This window comes from Xyrauchen texanus, chromosome 36 (assembly GCF_025860055.1).
Source record: "Xyrauchen texanus isolate HMW12.3.18 chromosome 36, RBS_HiC_50CHRs, whole genome shotgun sequence".
In the NCBI taxonomy this organism is placed as follows: Eukaryota; Metazoa; Chordata; class Actinopteri; order Cypriniformes; family Catostomidae; genus Xyrauchen; species Xyrauchen texanus.
In genome coordinates this window covers 24257228-24275901 of record NC_068311.1, presented here as the reverse complement: position 1 = coordinate 24275901, position 18674 = coordinate 24257228, and the positions used below count along the sequence as shown (strand labels likewise).

At 38.3% G+C, this 18674-nt stretch overlaps 1 protein-coding gene across 3 annotated transcripts in view; it reads right to left on the bottom strand.

Annotated features, from left to right (window-relative positions):
- LOC127629809 (numb-like protein) overlaps window positions 1–18674 on the bottom strand; it is an 83466-nt gene that overhangs the window by 13098 nt on the left and 51694 nt on the right. For all 3 annotated transcript variants that reach the window (XM_052107062.1, XM_052107060.1, XM_052107061.1), the window contains 4 exons: window positions 16455–16605; window positions 8692–8766; window positions 4056–4130; window positions 443–583 (listed from right to left, as the gene is read on the bottom strand). In XM_052107062.1, coding sequence (XP_051963022.1) covers window positions 443–583; window positions 4056–4130; window positions 8692–8766; window positions 16455–16580 — 417 coding nt within the window. In that variant the 5' untranslated portion in view covers window positions 16581–16605. The remainder of the gene's footprint in view (window positions 1–442; window positions 584–4055; window positions 4131–8691; window positions 8767–16454; window positions 16606–18674) is intronic.

The window sequence follows — 18674 nt, the reverse complement described above, 5'->3', positions numbered from 1 at the left end:
AATTATTTTGTCAGCTCAATCAGCAGTAAAGCTAAACCAATAAAACAAAAAATTATGTTTTTTTTCACACTACACTGCTGGTTGTAGGAAAAAGTTACTGGAAAAGTAACACTTTTGAAGTTTTCCTGTTTAAGTTTTAGTACTCTCCAAAATTGGTGTTTATATATTGTTAGGTCATTAGCCAATTGTTAATGACACTTTTGCAAGGAAAAAATATTATATGGCCTTCAAATTTTTTTGAAAGGAAAATTTGTCTAGTCTAGTATTGGGTTCCAAATCTTAACATCACATTCAATTCCAGTACATAATGTGTTTTTCCCTGTGCCTCAAGTGCAGATAACAGTCCCTAAGCAGTTATACCGGTTGAGATAACCCTGCCATAATCCTTATCTTAATCCCACATTGCAAGCTGAAGAATTAATCCCTGTCGGGTTCTCCTCACCGAGTCCTTCAGGGCCATGAAGCAGTGGCACATCCAGCGGCGAGTCGTTCCATCACGGCAGATGTAGGAGAACGCCTTATCGTAATTGCGGTCAGGCGCGCAGAAGGACACCTTCTCAATGGTCTGGTCAACAATGAGGTCCTACACGTAAAACAATGGCTACTGGTTATTATATAAATTATACATTTAAATGAAAGAATAACATAAAATATAAAGTGAACAAAAGTATTTTGAAACGTGCTTTGTACTTGTATGTCCTATTTATACTAGAATATTCAGTGACTTATATTATACACGTCTTCTAAGATTAATATTTTTAAACTTGTAACCTTTAAACCTTAATTAAAATACTTTATGAAATACTGTATGTGGTATAACCATCCGGAGTTTGTGACAAATATAAATTGTCATTAATGTCACGTCCACACTAATATGTTTGTGTTTGAAAATGCATCTTTTCTCTTCAGTTTGGTCTTCCGTCCACATTCAGACGGCATTTTTGACAGCGAAAACTGAGCTTTTAAAAGACACTCTCCCAAGTGGATACATTTTAAAAAGCCGAAACTCAATTCCACCCAAAACAACCAAGATGAAGGTCAAATATGTTATAGTGTTGTTGTTGTGCCTGCTATATACGTTGATAGCGTAGATAAACGTTTGAGTATTTTTTTATATTTAGCCGATATTCTACATCTTGATGATCTGATTAGGTACATCTTGCTAAAAACGCAAGCAGTTCGGCAAAGTTATACACACAACTAGCTAACTGTATAACAGTCATTAAATCAGCCTGTATTAGCTGGCTAGCGGCTACATAGACCTACTGAGCCTCATTACCGGTTCCCATGACAGCAGGTCTATGTAGCCTGTATTAGCTGGCTAGCGGCTACATAGACCTGCTGTCATGGGAACCGGTAATGAGGCTCAGTAGCCGCTAGCTTGTTATCCAGCTAATATGATATTACAATGCTATGCAATACAGATATCAACTGAACACAACATCAACACCATTGCTGTTTATTTGTTGTACATATTGTAATATGTACTATTAGTTAAAAGGTTTTTCATGATCTACAGCGCAAAAGCAAGCCAACAAAATACTTCTTCTTGTGATGTTTATTGGCAATCCAGCTAATTGCGCATTACCGCAACCTAGTGAGGTGAAGTGTGCAGCGCCACAAAGTCTTTCAGTTGAGACAAACGTTTTATATATATATATATATATATATATATATATATATATATATATAAGATTTCTCCTTTTCAATTTTGACATCCTTATTTGTAATTGACCCAACTACATTGTACTGTTATCAGTTTACTTCTTACTGTCATTCTACCCATCTCCTTGATTTTCTAAATTGACTTAAGTTTCTCTGTAGCCTTGGCCTCCCACTGTAACAGTGGCTACGGTTTCCCTGTCAGGGGGTCACAGTTTATACATAATAAATGAGCTGAAGAATGTAGAAGTGGTAGGTGAGGGGTCACACGCTGCAGTGAAGCTCTCTCTAAAAGAGTAAGAGTGCAAGAGCAACAGAAAGAGGTGAGGGGCACACTCATTGTCAGATGATTACTGGCTAAATGGGCCCAGTTACAGCTGTAAAAGATTTGTCATGGATGAATGTGTTCCGGGCGGGAAACGGGGGGTTTATGGCAGACGGGAAGAACAGAAACCAAGACTGCTGACTCATCTCACACTTGTCAGGAATGGGCAGTCTGGTCTTTTAATCAATAACCCTTTCACTAGATAATGAGCATTGCCAAACTAAGCTTAAAAACACATCTTAAAGGGTTAATTTACACAAACAATTCTGTCATCATTTACTCACTCTATCAATATGATTTTCTTTATTTTGGTGAACATCATACTATGAAAATGGACTGTTATTGTTACTGCCCAGCTCCAAAAATGACCATAAATTAGTCAGTACAGCTTTTGTGCTATATTCAAAGTCATATGAAGCCATATGGTTGCTTTTTGTGAAAAACAAAAATTTAAGTTGTCCCACATGAAAATGCACTGCACTAGGTTTGATGTTAATAATGCTGAAAACAAGTGGTTTTCACTGGCATTTCATGTAACTGCGCATAAACAGGCGATTGATGCATGTGCGCTACAACTGCTATGAGACACTGGACTATTTTTCTTAAGGAGCTCTTGATTTGAACATCCACTGTTGTTGTTTTTACCTTCATCTTCTTACGTTTAACTCTGATTACATCTTCTTCTAGCGTTTCTTGGTGCCAGCAACAGCTAAAATGTGAGTGTTGCCACCTTGTGGACCCACTAATTAGTGCAAATAACTCCATGTGCATGCGCATTCAAAGACGCATGGTTAGAAAAATCCAGCTGTGCACGTTCAGTGCTCCAGAACACTGCTGATAACGATGATGATTTGCATCACACGTCCATTCAGCGATCATGTCTGACCGAAGTATTCTTTGGGCTTTACCAATCGCATTGCAAAATTTTAATATGTGGAAGATCAAATGAGATTTGTGAGCTATGGTGGAAAGTACGATTGTGGATTAGTGTATAATGACTTAAAAAACATAGACACATTGCAGCAAATGGAACGGAATAGCAAGTAAATCATGAGAGAATTTTCATTTTTGGGTGAACTTTCAATTTAAGCGGTGTAAAATAGCTAGGAAAGGAGGAGGGGCAGAGAACACCGGTGGCATTTGGAGACATTTGTGGGACAGAAGCAGGAAGGATTAGGTGGCTGTGCTGACTCATATGCATGAGGATTACAAGAAGGGCATATTGAGGCAATGGATGGCTGGCTGAGTGTGAGCCCCTTTCAGGAAACAAAACAAGAAAGCTTTGTGGCCTTCCTTCCTTCTATTTTGTGAATTGAAAAGGAACAGTGGATAATTTAACTCATTATATAAGGCCTCTGACCTTTTAAGTTGCCGGATTTTGTGTGCGTGTATGTGAAGGACGTTACGTTACTCTCTTTAACTTCAAAAAGAAAATCTGTAAGCAAACATGGTCTATGGAACCCTTGGCCTTAAAAGTTAAATTGATGGTGGTTCAATTGATGTGTCATGATGTGGGATGGTCATGTGACAGGTCTTTCGGGGGGGCCTGCCAACCTAGTACCGCATATTTTGTGTAGTTTCCTACCTACTCTCTAGCTGATGGACTTGCTTTGGTGCAGGCTAATTGATGGCTTGGGAGACTTTCAGGGCTTCAAAGGGTTTGTTCAGGCAGGCAGAAATAAAAATATGATTTATTTGGCGAATCCAACTTAAATCTATTTAGTTGTTTTAGTTACATTTTTCATGTGAATATTTTTGGGGGAAAATGCCCACCAGATGCCATCATGGACATGATCAAAGGCAAAACATTTTCCACAATGATGGGTACACTCTTAGGTCCCTAGATATACTGGATATTGACTACACTGTCTGACTCAACCAATCAGATCATATTACTAGCAAAATGATGCACAGTCAGTCCTAAAGATCAGATTTGAAAAACATACTGGATTTATGAGCAGTGTGAAAAAACCAAAGACTCTTACCATTTGAACCTCTGGTTTTGTGTATTTTAATGGAATTAAATCAATATCCAGTATAACAAAATGTTTCACACAAACAGACTTACCTTGGTTTTGTCATCCACTACTCTTAGGCCATCGGCAGACACCCATAGCACAGCCTTGACAGTTTTTTTTCCACTCTGCATATAAACATTGAAACAACATTAGTCTCAATTTTGTCTTTTGGCACAATGGTTCATTTGTTCCACTCCAGCACCATCATTCTTGCCGTAACACATTTCTGTGACCTTTAAAGCTTTTGTCAGCTCACTTTTTTTCTGTTTTAAGCTAATTGGCTTCCTTCTAGAGAGCTACCTAATGCCAAACCAGAGACATTATAGGATGAGACCGGTGAGTGGTATATTTATCAATGGTAGAAATTGTAATACTGAATATGGCGGCTGTTTAAATTCAAGTCCCAATTTACAGTTGAAGAGCCAATCAACTGTTTGATAGAGACATTGTCTGTCTATTTACTCGAAAATGTGCATTCGCACTAGCTGGACCAGCATGATTTGAGCTGTTATGTCCTTCTATTTATTATTTATAATATTTTATTTATTTATATTTAGTGTATATTTATTACAGCAATTTTATTTAGTGATTTATGTATTGCACAAACACATTTTTTTTTTTTTTTGAAAAAATAAATAAATTATAGTTTTTGTTTTTTTCACTCGCAATCGTGCAATAAGGCCCTACATCAGCACTGCTGTAATTACCTATGGCACTCGTCCTGCGGCCAAATCACAGCAGTGCTGATGTAGGGCCATATAGCACTCTTGCTCGTGTGATATTACTTATATATATAGCAGTGGGGATTTCTTTCAGACTGCAAGGGAAGCTCAGCTTCCCCTATAATGTCAAAAAAATAATGGTCAAATATGTACTATTGTGTAAACAATTTATTGACTAAAAATGCGTTAGAACACGTTCATCTCGAAGACGAGTTCGTTCAGAATCAGCTACATTACATATAGCAGGTCGGCTGACTCGATTTACTTCTCATACATTCCCGTAGCGTCAGTGCATTTCCCTGTTGAAGCCGAGCGTTCATTGACTTCAATGGGGCTGCTCTGAACAGTTTTTTCAGTGCTCGAAAATAGGCGGTCATTGGATAAATGCTGCGATTATGTCCCGCCCACGGACGCTCAGCGTCTCTGGGGGTGAATGAGGAGTGGGCTGGCCGGACTCCGGGCTTCAGCGTGATGATTGGAGGATCTGTCGAAAGACTGCATCTCCTTTTGATTGACAGCGAATCTGTACTATAAGAAGTCACTGAAGCGATTTCGCGCTCAGTCCCATCGCTGATTTCTCAAGTGTAGTCGAAAGACAAACTGCTGCAACCTATTTCTTTATATTTATTTGGCGAAATTGCTAGTCAATTTGCATAATACATTTCACACAATTATACACCACATTCCTTGTTTCAGTTTTACCAAGTTTAATATATTTTGTTTTAGAGCGTTCGTTCGTTCGTTCATTCGTTCATACAGTAGGCTAGGCTAGCGTCGTACGGGTGAAACTGCGCACGATGGCAGACAGTGCTAATATTGTCTACCTGATTTTGGTGAAGCCATTTGAAAGTCTTCCTTACGAGGAAAAAATCAGAATTAAACAGCAGGGCAGATCAACACCTAAGATTGATTTAGTGCAAAAAATAGGGTAAATAAGTTTATAATGTAGGCCGAAAATGAGCTTCCCCTCTTTGAAAGACCAGCAGCCGCCACTGATATATATATATTTCACACAAAAACGTTGTTGATTGATCTTAACTTACTGAACAATGTAAATAGAATTAGCGGTCAGCATCAAAGTAGGTATAGCTCCAGGTCACACCTACCGAAGACGTGGACCAATGGCAGTACGAAGATGTTGAGCAGCCAGTAAGAAGTTTTCCTAAAAGTTTGTGCTGGCGAGCTGTTACGACCCACCGTAAAAAACTCAAAAGCACGTTTGTCCAGATTATGTCCAAAATGAAGTCGCACCCTTTCATTTTTAATGTAATTTTTTTTTGCAATATACTCAGGTGTACATGGCAAACTCTGCATCAGCAAAGTGTACAAAGTTGTCCCAGACACTGGTTGGTAATCCTATCTCTGCAGACCCGCTCAGAAGCAATGGAAGAAGAGCTAAGAGCAAACTCAAGAGGAGCTAAAGCAATTCAACTGATGTAACAGGTAGCCCAGAAGGCACTTTCCAATTTTGCCAAGACAGCGGTACAATGAGGAAATTACAGTGACAGGAGATAGAGAGGAGAAATGACTGGAGGAATAAGTACAAGCTCAGAGGAGAATGAGATAAAGTCTTTAGGGGTTTGGCAGAAGAGAGAGTAAGTGAGGAGTGTATAGACACACACAGCAGGAAACGACTAACATGAGGATGAAAGAGCAGAGAGCACATGAAGAGATTGAGGGACCAAAGACCAGGGCAACACATAGAGTCAGTGTTGCCCCACAGAGCTACAGATCCTTGCCTTAATAAAAAATATTATATATGCAATTATATTAGATTAAAGAGTATTTGTATATTATTATTGTTGTTGCAGTTGGTAACCATTTTGATATTTATTTATATCTTAGAAATCAAAAATGGTTACCAACAAATATATACAGAGAGCTTACTTATATGAAAGTTTCACCATATAAATATCCAAATTATAAAATGTTTTATTACTAATGTTATTAAAATTCTCTCATCATTTACTCACCCTGATGCCATCCCAGATGTGTATGACATTTTTTTTGCTGAACAAAAACGAAGACTTTTAGAAGAATATTTCAGCTCTATAGGTACATACAATGCAAGTGAATGGTGGCCAAAACTTTGAATCTCCAAAAAGCACATAAAGGCTGCATAAAAGTAATCCATAAGACTCAAGTGGTTAAATTGGTATCTTCAAATGCAATATGATAGGTGTGGATGAGAAACAGATCAATATTTAAGTCCTTTTTTATTGTAAATCTCCACTTTTTTGGTCACCATTCACTTGCATTTTATGGACCTACAGAGCTGACATATTCTTCTAGAAATCTTCATTTATACTCAGCAGAAGAAAAAAAGTCATGCACATCTGGGATGTCATAAGGGCGAGAAAATGATGAGAGAATTTCCATTTTTGGGTGAACTATCCCTTTAAGTAGCAGTGTTATAATATAATATGCAGTCAGCCGGTCATTACTGCAAAATAAATGTCTTTTTGATGGAAGATCCCTCTGGATTGCGTTGGGGTCCAGATCAACCTGTTGGGGTTTATTTAGCGATAATGGCTGACTGACTGTTCGTTATCCTTTACATATACTACATTTCTGTTCTGACAATAATATTCAGTACTTTGATTTGAAGGGTTAGGATATAACTACTGACAGAGCAGTCATTCTTAAGACAATAACTATCGACTAAGCAGACATAATAAAGTCAATAACCATTGACAGAGCAGCCATCGCAATAAAGATAGATTTTTAAAACAAATGAGACACATAGGCTTACGGTAAACAAAATCTTTAGTCAGTTCCTATGGACCAGTGGCGGCTGCTGGTCTTTCAAAGAGGGGAAGCTCATTTTCGGCCTACATTATAAACTTATTTACCCTATTTTTTGCACTAAATCAATCTTAGGTGTTGATCTACCCTGCTGTTTAATTCTAATTTTTTCCTCGTAAGGAAGACTTTCAAATGGCTTCGCCAAAATCAGGTCGACAATATTAGCACCGTCTGCCATCGTGCGCAGTTTCACCCGTACAACGCTAGCCTAGCCTACTGTATGAATGAATGAATGAACGAACGAACGAACGAACGCTCTAAAACAAAATATATTAAACTTGGTAAAACTGAAACAAGGAATGTGGTGTATAATTGTGTGAAATGTATTATGCAAATTGACTACCAATTTCAGCCAAACAAATATAAAGAAATAGGTTGCAGCAGTTTGTCTTTCGACTACACTTGAGAAATCCGTGATGGGACTGAGCGTGAAATAGCTTCAGTGACTTCTTATAGTACAGATTAGCTGTCAATCAAAAGGAGATGCAGTCTTTCGACAGATCCTCCAATCATCACGCGAAGCCCGGAGTCGGGCCAGCCCACTCCTCATTCACCCCCAGAGACGCTGAGCGTCCGTGGGCGGGACATAATCGCAGCATTTATCCAATGACCGTCTATTTTCGGAGCACTGAACAAAACTGTTCAGAGCAGCCCCATTGAAGTCAATGGGCGCTTCGGCTTCAACAGGGAAATGCACTGGCGCTTCTGGGAATGTATGAGAAGTAAATCGAGTCAGCCGACCTGCTATATGTAATGTAGCTGATTCTGAAGGAACTCGTCTTCGAGATGAACGTGTTCTAACGCATTTTTAGTCAATAAATTGTTTACACAATAGTACATATTTGACCATTATTTTTTTGACATTATAGGGGAAGCTGAGCTTCCCTTGCAGTCTTAAAGAAATCCCCACTGCTATGGACTCAATGAGGAAAGCAGGACATGTGGAGTACTCTCTGTAAAAAGCAGTGTATTAAGTGGGATAATTTTAAGTACAGTCAGAAATAAAGCCCATCAGGGTGATAGCAACAATTTCTGGCTGACTACATTATCCCTTACTTACTCTAAAAGGGTCTAATTTTAAACCATTGTTTCTGCCTATTTTCTTTTCTTAGCACGAGTACTGTTTCATCGCATAGATGGAAAGCAATAAAATACGCACCAATTTTAGTTTCTTCACTGCATCCTCACACACATGCATCCCTCTGGACTCCTCTACCTCCACCAGGCCGAGATACTGCAAGGAAGAAGAAAAAAAAAGAGAAAAGAGAAAAAGAGACAGATGGTAAGAGAGAGGTCAATACTAGGGATGCACCGAAATTTCGGCCGCCGAAAATTTTCGGCCGAAAATGGCACTTTCGGCACTTTCGGTTTTCGGCCGAAAGAGAAAAAAAGGCCGAAAATATGAGCCGAAAATATATACCTCCTCGCCCCGCCCCTCAGTGCTCAGATTTCAATCTGGATCGATCTAGCCCTTATCACAGCGCTACCAAACAAAGGCGATCATGTCAGCGGTGTGGAAATTCTTCAAAGTTTCTGATAAGGACATCAAATTTGCGCTCTGCAGTGTTTATTCAGCAGAACTTTCCAGATATATATATATACAGAATACAGCAAGAGATTCTACAGGAAAATGTCACAACTAGTGCAGCTACACCACAACTTGAGACGTATAGCTGAACTACGCCAGAAGCGACAATCCCCTTGACTACGGTCGCATAAACAAAGACCGCTTTCCTTTGCTTGCGCGGATTGCACACAGGTATTTATCTGCCCAAGCACCAGCACAGAGAGTGAGAGACTGTTCAGTGCAGCATCTCATGTTCTTGATGAGCTTTCTGACAGGAGAGACTGTCAGAACGTTTAGCAACTTTTGTTCTTGAAGAGAAACCTGTCACTTGTACTTAAATAAAAAGCGGCCCAATATGATGTGAATAGCAGTTACATTACACTCGTTCTTCACTTGAGGATACATCTGTCGTTTACAGTTGAGGTTGGATTTAGTTCAATTACTGCTGTTTTGCACTGTTGTTTTGCACAATCATTTTCACTTAAAGTGTACATACGTTTACATAAACAGAATAGAGCACTGATCTATATATATAATTATATATTATAGTTTTATATAGATCAGTGGAATAGAGGCCCTCTGCCATTCTGTGTTCTGCCTTTTGTTTCAATTAAAATTACTGTTGCATATTTAAACTTTTTGAAAGATGTTAGCTAAGTTCATTTCTTGACTCTTGTTTTGCATATAATAGTTTTCTAAAACTTTACATTATTTGGATAATTGTTAATAAAATCTGTAAAATTTGATTTTTACAGAACTGAAAGAAGAATAATATTTAATATAGTTTTAATATATTTTTTGTCCAATTTTGGTGTGTTACTTTCAATAAAAGTGTGATTTATTTTATTGGTTTGTAGTTTTTCAATTCAGATTAATTAAATTAATGAAATTAATGAAAAAGTATAAAATTAATACAATTATACACAACATTTTTTTTTTTTTTTATAAATAGGTAAAAATTTCGGTTTCGGTTTTCGGCCAAGTGCATCCTGGATTTTCGGTTTCGGCCCAGAATTTTCATTTCGGTGCATCCCTAGTCAATACTGATGGATCTTACATTTTCTGTACAGTATAATGACGCTGACAATGCTACAACTCTTTAAGGGTGTGTTCACACTTGAAGTTAGGTTTTCTTGGTTCGGACCAAAAAAGAAAATGATACATTTAGTCCTTGTTCACTTAGCGTTCACACTGGCATTTTTAACACCTCAAGATACAAAACAAAAGGCATCAGGATAAGGTCACAACCTGATTGGACAAAGCAGCTTTTATTATATATGTTTTGCGACAGAACTTGCCGAACATCCAAAACGATGCTGGCTGCTGGCCGAAATGCACTCGTTGGATTAATTTATGTATATATGGTGGTATTTTTTACCTGCTGAGAACAAATGAAGAGCGAATAAAATGTGTAAAGGAGTCAAAACAGCACCAGGAATTCCTCTGTTGCACACACAAATGAAGATATGCTGCAATGACAGCCTGAACCAAACTGTAATGTGCAACATAGCTCCTATGATAAGAAGAACCAGGTATGCTTGATGTCAGTATTAGGCAAATTACTTCCTATTTTTGGTCCGTTTAGACGTATTTGGTCCATGTTGCGTTCATATATCAATTGGGATATTTGGAAATATAATAATTTGGAAATGGACCAAGACCCACTATTCAGGTGGTCTTGGTCCAGTTGTTTGGAGTGCACCAAGGTTCGTGTGACAGTGTTCACACTTGTTCAAATAAATCGCACCAGAGTTCGTTTTAACGAGCCAAACCTGCCAAGTGTGAACACACCATAAAGTTGCCATGCATTTAAAGAGACAAACCACTTTAAATGTATGTCTGGTGTCTTTGATGATGTTAGGTTCTTTTTTGTTTTACGCATTATAATTATAAAAATAGCTCATGTTTGTAAAGCCTCACCAAACGGAACTGAAAAAATAATTATTGTTCAGCTTTCCTGAATACTCCCCGGTCTGACACTGGTCAAACACACACAATCTTGTCTCAAAATAACATTTTCCCAATAAGAACATTAATGTGTATTAAGAAAGTAAATAGGGCCATTCACATTTTTGATGACTTTTAAGTCGGCATAAAATAAAAATTGACACGATTTTTACTTAATGCATCTTACTGGTCTTATTGTAAATGATTCATCCATGCATGTATTTGTAATTTTTTTTTTATATTTTTTGACCTCATAATCTTTAATCAAAATGTCAGACATGACAGATGGTGCATTCAAGTCATGTGGTATTTAAGTATGTCGTGTTCATCGTATTTACAACTCAAGCGCACATGAACGGCACCAAATAGGCGTAATTACGAGTGGGATTTTCTTTGAGCCCCAATTTCTGAATTGGGGAAGTGTCAATTAAACAATCATGGCGGAAATAATTCAGTTCTACTTGTGGATTTTGACTGTGCAATTTAGTTTGTATTACTTTTTTTGTACTCTTAACTCTTCAACGCATACCTCAGTTCTTTAGTGACCCGGGTCTTCATTCCACCCCTTGTACCTCATCCATTTTTTGGAGTTGTGCCAACAAATCTTTTGTATTCCTCAATTTCCTCCCTCTTATAAATAGTGTAACACACACACACACACACAAAAAAAACATTATGGTTTAAGTATCAAAAGTGTATTTAGTGTATTGTTGAAATATGTTGATCTTTTACTGATTTTTCTTATTCATCAGCTTTGGATTTGCACAACAGCTCCAGTTGTGTGCGATTGTGGGCAGGTTATGTATTTATTTTGTCACTAAGATTATTTTTTGGTTCTCAAGTCAATGGAAAAGCATACTGAGATCGGTTCTCAGTTTCCCCGGCAATGAGCTGCAGCATGGTGGAAAGGGGTATGTGTGTGTGTATGTGGCTGTGGCTGTATACTAAAGCCTATTGGCTATTTAAAAAATGTTTTAAGGGACGAGCTGTTCGACATCTCCCGTCCCAACTTCCTGTTTCAGTAGAAAATACGTCAAAACACCAAATTGAAATGCATTTGTCAGGGAAATTCAATGTGACTTCAACTAATGTGAAACATAAGCCAAACTCATAAACTACATAATGCAAGTAGAGTGCAGTTTAATGGTGTTCCACACTTTTCAACATTTTCCAAGAGACATAAGCTGGTTTAAGCATAAGCACTCATGTAATTGCTGGGTAAAAAGTCACACTAATATGTAAACTTACTTAAAAGGAATACTAGGACAAGAGTGCAAAAGAGAAAATGTATAATGGTGCTAAAAGTAGCTGTGGACTGAAACAGCCCAGATGTAGATTGTCTTTTGAAAGCTTTGAAAGTCACCAACACCCTTACTGTGTCTGGCAGAGGGCCAATGTTTACAGACTCCAAGCTTTGAGCAAACATCGGCATATATTTGATTGGTTTTGACATTTTACATTTTAAAAGAGACTCTAAGACTAAAGAAGTCTTAGAGGGTCTTATATGTCTTATTAAATAAAGTGGAGGACCTATCTCAGTGGAGCCTGCATAATTAAATTTAACCTAATTTTGCTCCCCAGCCCGAGGCATCAGGAGTTTCTGTGAGAAAGAGATGTAATCCTGCAATGGCCTCTGTCCTCACGGCCACCATAATCACATAACACAAGCCTGACCTGATCACTATGAATTGTGTCAGCGAGAAGTAATTTTGATTGGTTTAGGCTGGACAAAATGTCCCACATCAGAGCTCCCACTAAATATATCCTCTACTGTTTGGGTTCCTCATTGAAAATCGACAGTAGCACATTTTTGCAAAAGCTTGATATGCTTAGTAAACTGTAAAATGTGCTGAATATACTGTATTAGATGAAATACAGTAAATTCTCTTAATGTATATACTGTACATTTGCACATGCACTCTGGTATTTATTAACCCTCTTAACTTAACATGTAGGTGCTTGGCAGTAAAAAAAAGAATACAATATGTACACAAGGCTGTAATAATCCTCAACTTTGTGTAAATTAGCAAGGCAAGATAATATAGTGCAATAATATTTGTAAATATCCCTGAAAGAATGTGGAAACCCTTCCATCAAGATTTCAGAAAACATCTGCTTATTTCAGTTGGAATAGTTTTAAAGGCACACACTGTCATTTTTTGTATACAATGCACTGGTTGATATGGCAGTTGTCTTTGACTTGGCCACGTCCACACTAACATTTCGGTTGAAATGTTTTCCGCTTTATAACGTCATCAATTTCCAAAGCATATGGTACTAGAGAGTGTTTTCGACACTCAGTGCATTCTCAACTGAAAATGTATTGGTGTGGATGTGGCAATATACTAGAGATGGGCATTTTTTTTAAATGTTGTACATCAAGTACTGTAACCCACAAAAAAACAAGTGATCAGTTACTCGTAGTTTTAAATATAAGTTACAAATAAAAAGAATGACACGTATGGGAAATGTATATTTAGTTTTGTTCACAAACGTTAACAAGAATGGTTTCAAAATAAGGTGAATTCAACAAACGATGTGTTTCTTTTGGGGAAAACTATTAAATGTATGCATTAAATATGCATTAATAAACAAAAAAGATTTAAGGGCATTTTCAGACCTGTAGACCATTTGCTACAGGGACTAAATGATTACAATACTGCATTTTCTTCTAGGTTCGGTTCGCTTTCACAAGGTAACATTTCAAAACAGGCCAAAACTCAGTGTCAATAAAAGTCACGTGAGCAAGCTGTCCCCTTATTGGTCACTCTGTTTGTTCACTGTTCCAGGATTAAGCTCATCCATACTGGTTAAAATTATATGCCTGTAAAATATTAGTCAACCATAAGAAATGTTTAGAGAATTTTAGAGTTTTGCTAGATATGTTGTCCGTCATGGTTATTTTATCTGTCATTTGTTGCCTTTGCATTACTTCTCCATGGTTTTTATAGGGATATTGTTTGGTTCGTAGGTCCGTTAGTTCGGTTTGCATTCTCACCACACGTGAACCATTCCAGAGTTCGTTTGCAATCGGCCCAAGACCACCTCGTTCAGATATCGATATATATCACGATAAAGAAAATCCACGATAAGCTTTTGAGGAATTTTCAATATTTACGGTGTGTCACTAAAACACAAGCAGTTTGGCTTTCTCAGACTGCGTTTCCAATGGGGCGGACGAAATCCGCTCAAAGGCGCTCACAGCGCTAGGGGAGAGCTTGCTCCGCACCGCTGCCAATCCTACGATCCACCTTGCGAGCATAAGCATGATGCTCGACTTTCATAGGAATTAATTGAAAACACTCTCAGCTTCGCTTACAATACGCCAGTGGTAACGTAGGGTCAGACTGGATGAACTTGCTAATGCTAGCTGCCTTGCTAACAATTAGGTTACGTCGGACACCGGATTGATTCCATCCACACGGCAAGACTTCATGATAGCGGTTGCGCCCTCTCATCATCTCTAGTGAAGAGTGCGACAGAACAACAGTGATGTGGACAACAGCTCTGATCTTTCTGCGCTGTAATCTTGAATAATGTTCTCTAGCAACAAACATGCATAATTTCTGCCCTGTCCCGCTCAGCACACGTTGCCTCTTTCCCTGCATGTGTGTAGACATGAAGCGCCGCATGAGTTAACGTGGTTTCAAAGCACCTTTTAGACCATAAAGTTTTTCCCTTCTAAATGTATCTTTATTAATCAGCATGTCACAAGCCTTTAATAATAAACAAATCGAATAAACAAATCGATTTCTGTTCTAATTTTGTGAAAATTAATTAGATGTCTGGAATGGATAAGGAAAGACTAAAATGACTAGTTGGTAGACTAGTCTCTCACTTTAATGAAAATATACAAATGTTTTTAAAAACATTTTTAAAACATTTTCAAAATGTTCTCTCGGGACACCCCTGAACCCACATTCAGCATCATTCCACAGCCACAAGGGATTCTAAGCCCCATACTTGGGTATCTGAATCTAAAGACATTTTAATATAACAATATTCTAACAAATACTGGACTGCTGTCACTATGATTCAGAACAAACAGATGATCTTTTAACATTCATTTTCAATTGATAAACGGTAAAAGATGGTAAAATTGGTAAAATATCCCACAGACCCCACTGCTTTGGCCGTCTCTGGACCCCCTTGTGCCGTTTTGTAGAGACTATTTTGACTGTTTAGAATAAATTTGTTCTTCTTTTCTTCCGTCAACTTTGAAATAAAACCGATATCGAACAATATGAAAAAGATTATCGTGATAACAATTTTGGCCACATCGCCTAGCCCTATAAATGCCTAAACGAACCAAACCAAGGGAGAAAACGTGCCATGTTCCGAAACAAACGCTCCAAACAAACCAGGTGTGAAAATACCCCAAAAATAAAGGATAAATTGCACTCACCTGGAGCTTAGAAACATAGAAAACAATGCTGACGGCATTTGGGTAATGCACACATATGAACTCTAAGTCTACATAAAGGCCATCACATTTTTATCATTTCACATTATTATTCAGAAAAAAAGTGGTGAAAGTTGTCTTTTTATAAAATGTGCTCAGCCCTTGTTAAGAAATTTCATGCATATACACATCTGATAAGCTTCAGAGTTTCTCGTACCGCTTCACAGTATCTTTCCAACATAAAAGCATATCCTCGTCTGAATTTGTTTGCATGCCTCCAACAAGAATCGAATATCAACAGAGCAGAGTTCAATAAGAATCAAAATGTTACAAGTATTGCTAGTGCTACACTGAGCTTTGCTTTCAAAAGCACAGATTCTATTATATATTTTTCTCTCATCTATTTTTCTCTCATCTAACACCTCAAAAAACACATCCACAGCAACCCACAGTAGACTCAATTGTAACTGCAACATTTGGTGAGAGATTCAGAGGGAAAGTAGTATAAATCAGCGCTGCTCATGGAAGGCAAAAGAGCAAAGAAAAATCTATTCACTATCTCGAGTAAAGTTATGAATAGCTGACTAGCTGATGCAGAACTAATTAGTCGATTACTCGTGCACATCCCTACTTCATGTATGCAGCTTCATGCCAAAGCAATAGATTCGCTTACTGATTAACATTCTATTCTAGTCATTACTATCGAGTCAGCCGTGATTTATTTATTCTATGAGCGAAACAGTACGATAACAGGGAGGATGCTGGAAACAAATAAGCAGTATTCAACTGGTCATGTGATCACAACATGGCAGCCCTCACGAGGCAGCCCAGCTCCATGTAAAATAAATTAATGATATAACTGGAGTCTTCATCTTATGTGAGTGTGCAGTACATTATATAAGATATATATTTTTAAAATTACTCCTAATTTCTTTAGTGGTACATTTTGTAAATGAGGAAAAATTACTTATTACTAACTTTGACTCCATTTGTGTGTGTCACTTACCCGGACGGGAAAGTTGCATTTGCCCTTTCGTACAGCCTCCTCATCTGCCTGCCACTGGTGTGGGCGGCTGGCTTCCGGCATATAGGTGGGCTTGTTTCTGCACAGGCTCTGACGCAGCTTATTCATCTCCACACTCTCAAACTCTCTATTGCTGAGAATACCAGAAAAAAAGAAATGTTAGCAGGAGAGCATATACCATTAGTAGTCAACTAACTAGGGTCAGAGATAAAGTGCTTCTGAACTTGTAGTCAGATCTATAATAACATGCACTTGTCAGTGTTGACATTGCTGGACAGGCAGAATGTAATCACATATTTAGATATCAAAATGCCACCGGTAATTAAACCCAAACTATTACAACATGTTCTTTGCTATATTCACTGAATAAAATGAGTGTTAAATGTATTCCTAATTTAAAAGGACATTGATTAAACAGATTACAGGGAAAGCCTTTGCCACTGTCTTTAAAAAAACTGCTTTGCTCTCAAGAGCCCTATTTATGCAACATAATTAGACCATTCATTGTACCCTTCATTTGCATTGACAATGCACAAAACCAAAAAACCAGGCTACTCTAAGGAATGCAAATATTTGAGCCAGTTAGCTCATATATATACACTCACCTAAAGGATTATTAGGAACACCATACTAATACTGTGTTTGACCCCCTTTCGCCTTCAGAACTGCCTTAATTCTACGTGGCATTGATTCAACAAGGTGCTGAAAGCATTCTTTAGAAATGTTGGCCCATATTGATAGGATAGCATCTTGCAGTTGATGGAGATTTGTGGGATGCACATCCAGGGCACGAAGCTCCCATTCCACCACATCCCAAAGATGCTGTATTGGGTTGAGATCTGGTGACTGTGGGGCCATTTTAGTACAGTGAACTCATTGTCATGTTCAAGAAACCAATTTGAAATGATTCGAGCTTTGTGACATGGTGCATTATCCTGCTGGAAGTAGCCATCAGAGGATGGGTACATGGTGGCCATAAAGGGATGGACATGGTCAGAAACAATGCTCAGGTAGGCCGTGGCATTTAAATGATGCCCAATTGGCACTAAGGGGCCTAAAGTGTGCCAAGAAAACATCCCCCACACCATTACACCACCACCACCAGCCTGCACAGTGGTAACAAGGCATGATGGATCCATGTTCTCATTCTGTTTACGCCAAATTCTGACTCTACCATCTGAATGTCTCAACAGAAATCGAGACTCATCAGACCAGGCAACATTTTTCCAGTCTTCAACTGTCCAATTTTGGTGAGCTCTTGCAAATTGTAGCCTCTTTTTCCTATTTGTAGTGGAGATGAGTAATACCCGGTGGGGTCTTCTGCTGTTGTAGCCCATCCGCCTCAAGGTTGTGCGTGTTGTGGCTTCACAAATGCTTTGCTGCATACCTCGGTTGTAACGAGTGGTTATTTCAGGCAAAGTTGCTCTTCTATCAGCTTGAATCAGTCGGCCCATTCTCCTCTGACCTCTAGCATCAACAAGGCATTTTCGCCCACAGGACTGCCGCATACTGGATGTTTTTCCCTTTTCACACCATTCTTTGTAAACCCTAGAAATGGTTGTGCGTGAAAATCCCAGTAACTGAGCAGATTGTGAAATACTCAGACCGGCCCGTCTGGCACCAACAACCATGCCATGCTCAAAATGGCTTAAATCACCTTTCTTTCCCATTCTGACATTCAGTTTGGAGTTCAGGAGATTGTCTTGACCAGGACCACACCCCTAAATGCATTGAAGCAACTGCCATGTGATTGGTTGATTAGATAATTGCATTAATGAGAAATTGCACATGTGTTCCTAATAATCCTTTAGATGAGTGTATATGGTTTAATATACACATCATAAATATTCCAATGAGGACTATATACTGTAGTATACATACCAAGCAATATTTTATCAAAAATGAACATCCCGCTATCATTAACTCAACCTCAAAGACTATTCCATGGACATATCTTCAGTGGACCCCAATATATATATATATACACACACACACACACACACACACACACACACACACACACACACACACAACAGTTAGTTATGGTCCTCAAATCTGATTGGACGAGAGACATTCCATGAGCACTGATGGTCTGACAGGATCAGCACTCGGACGCTTCACTGTGTGTGTATCACTACGCTTGTGTTCGTGTCATTCTAAACTAAGGTGTAAGAGCAGTGCATCTGTTAGGAGTTACTGTCT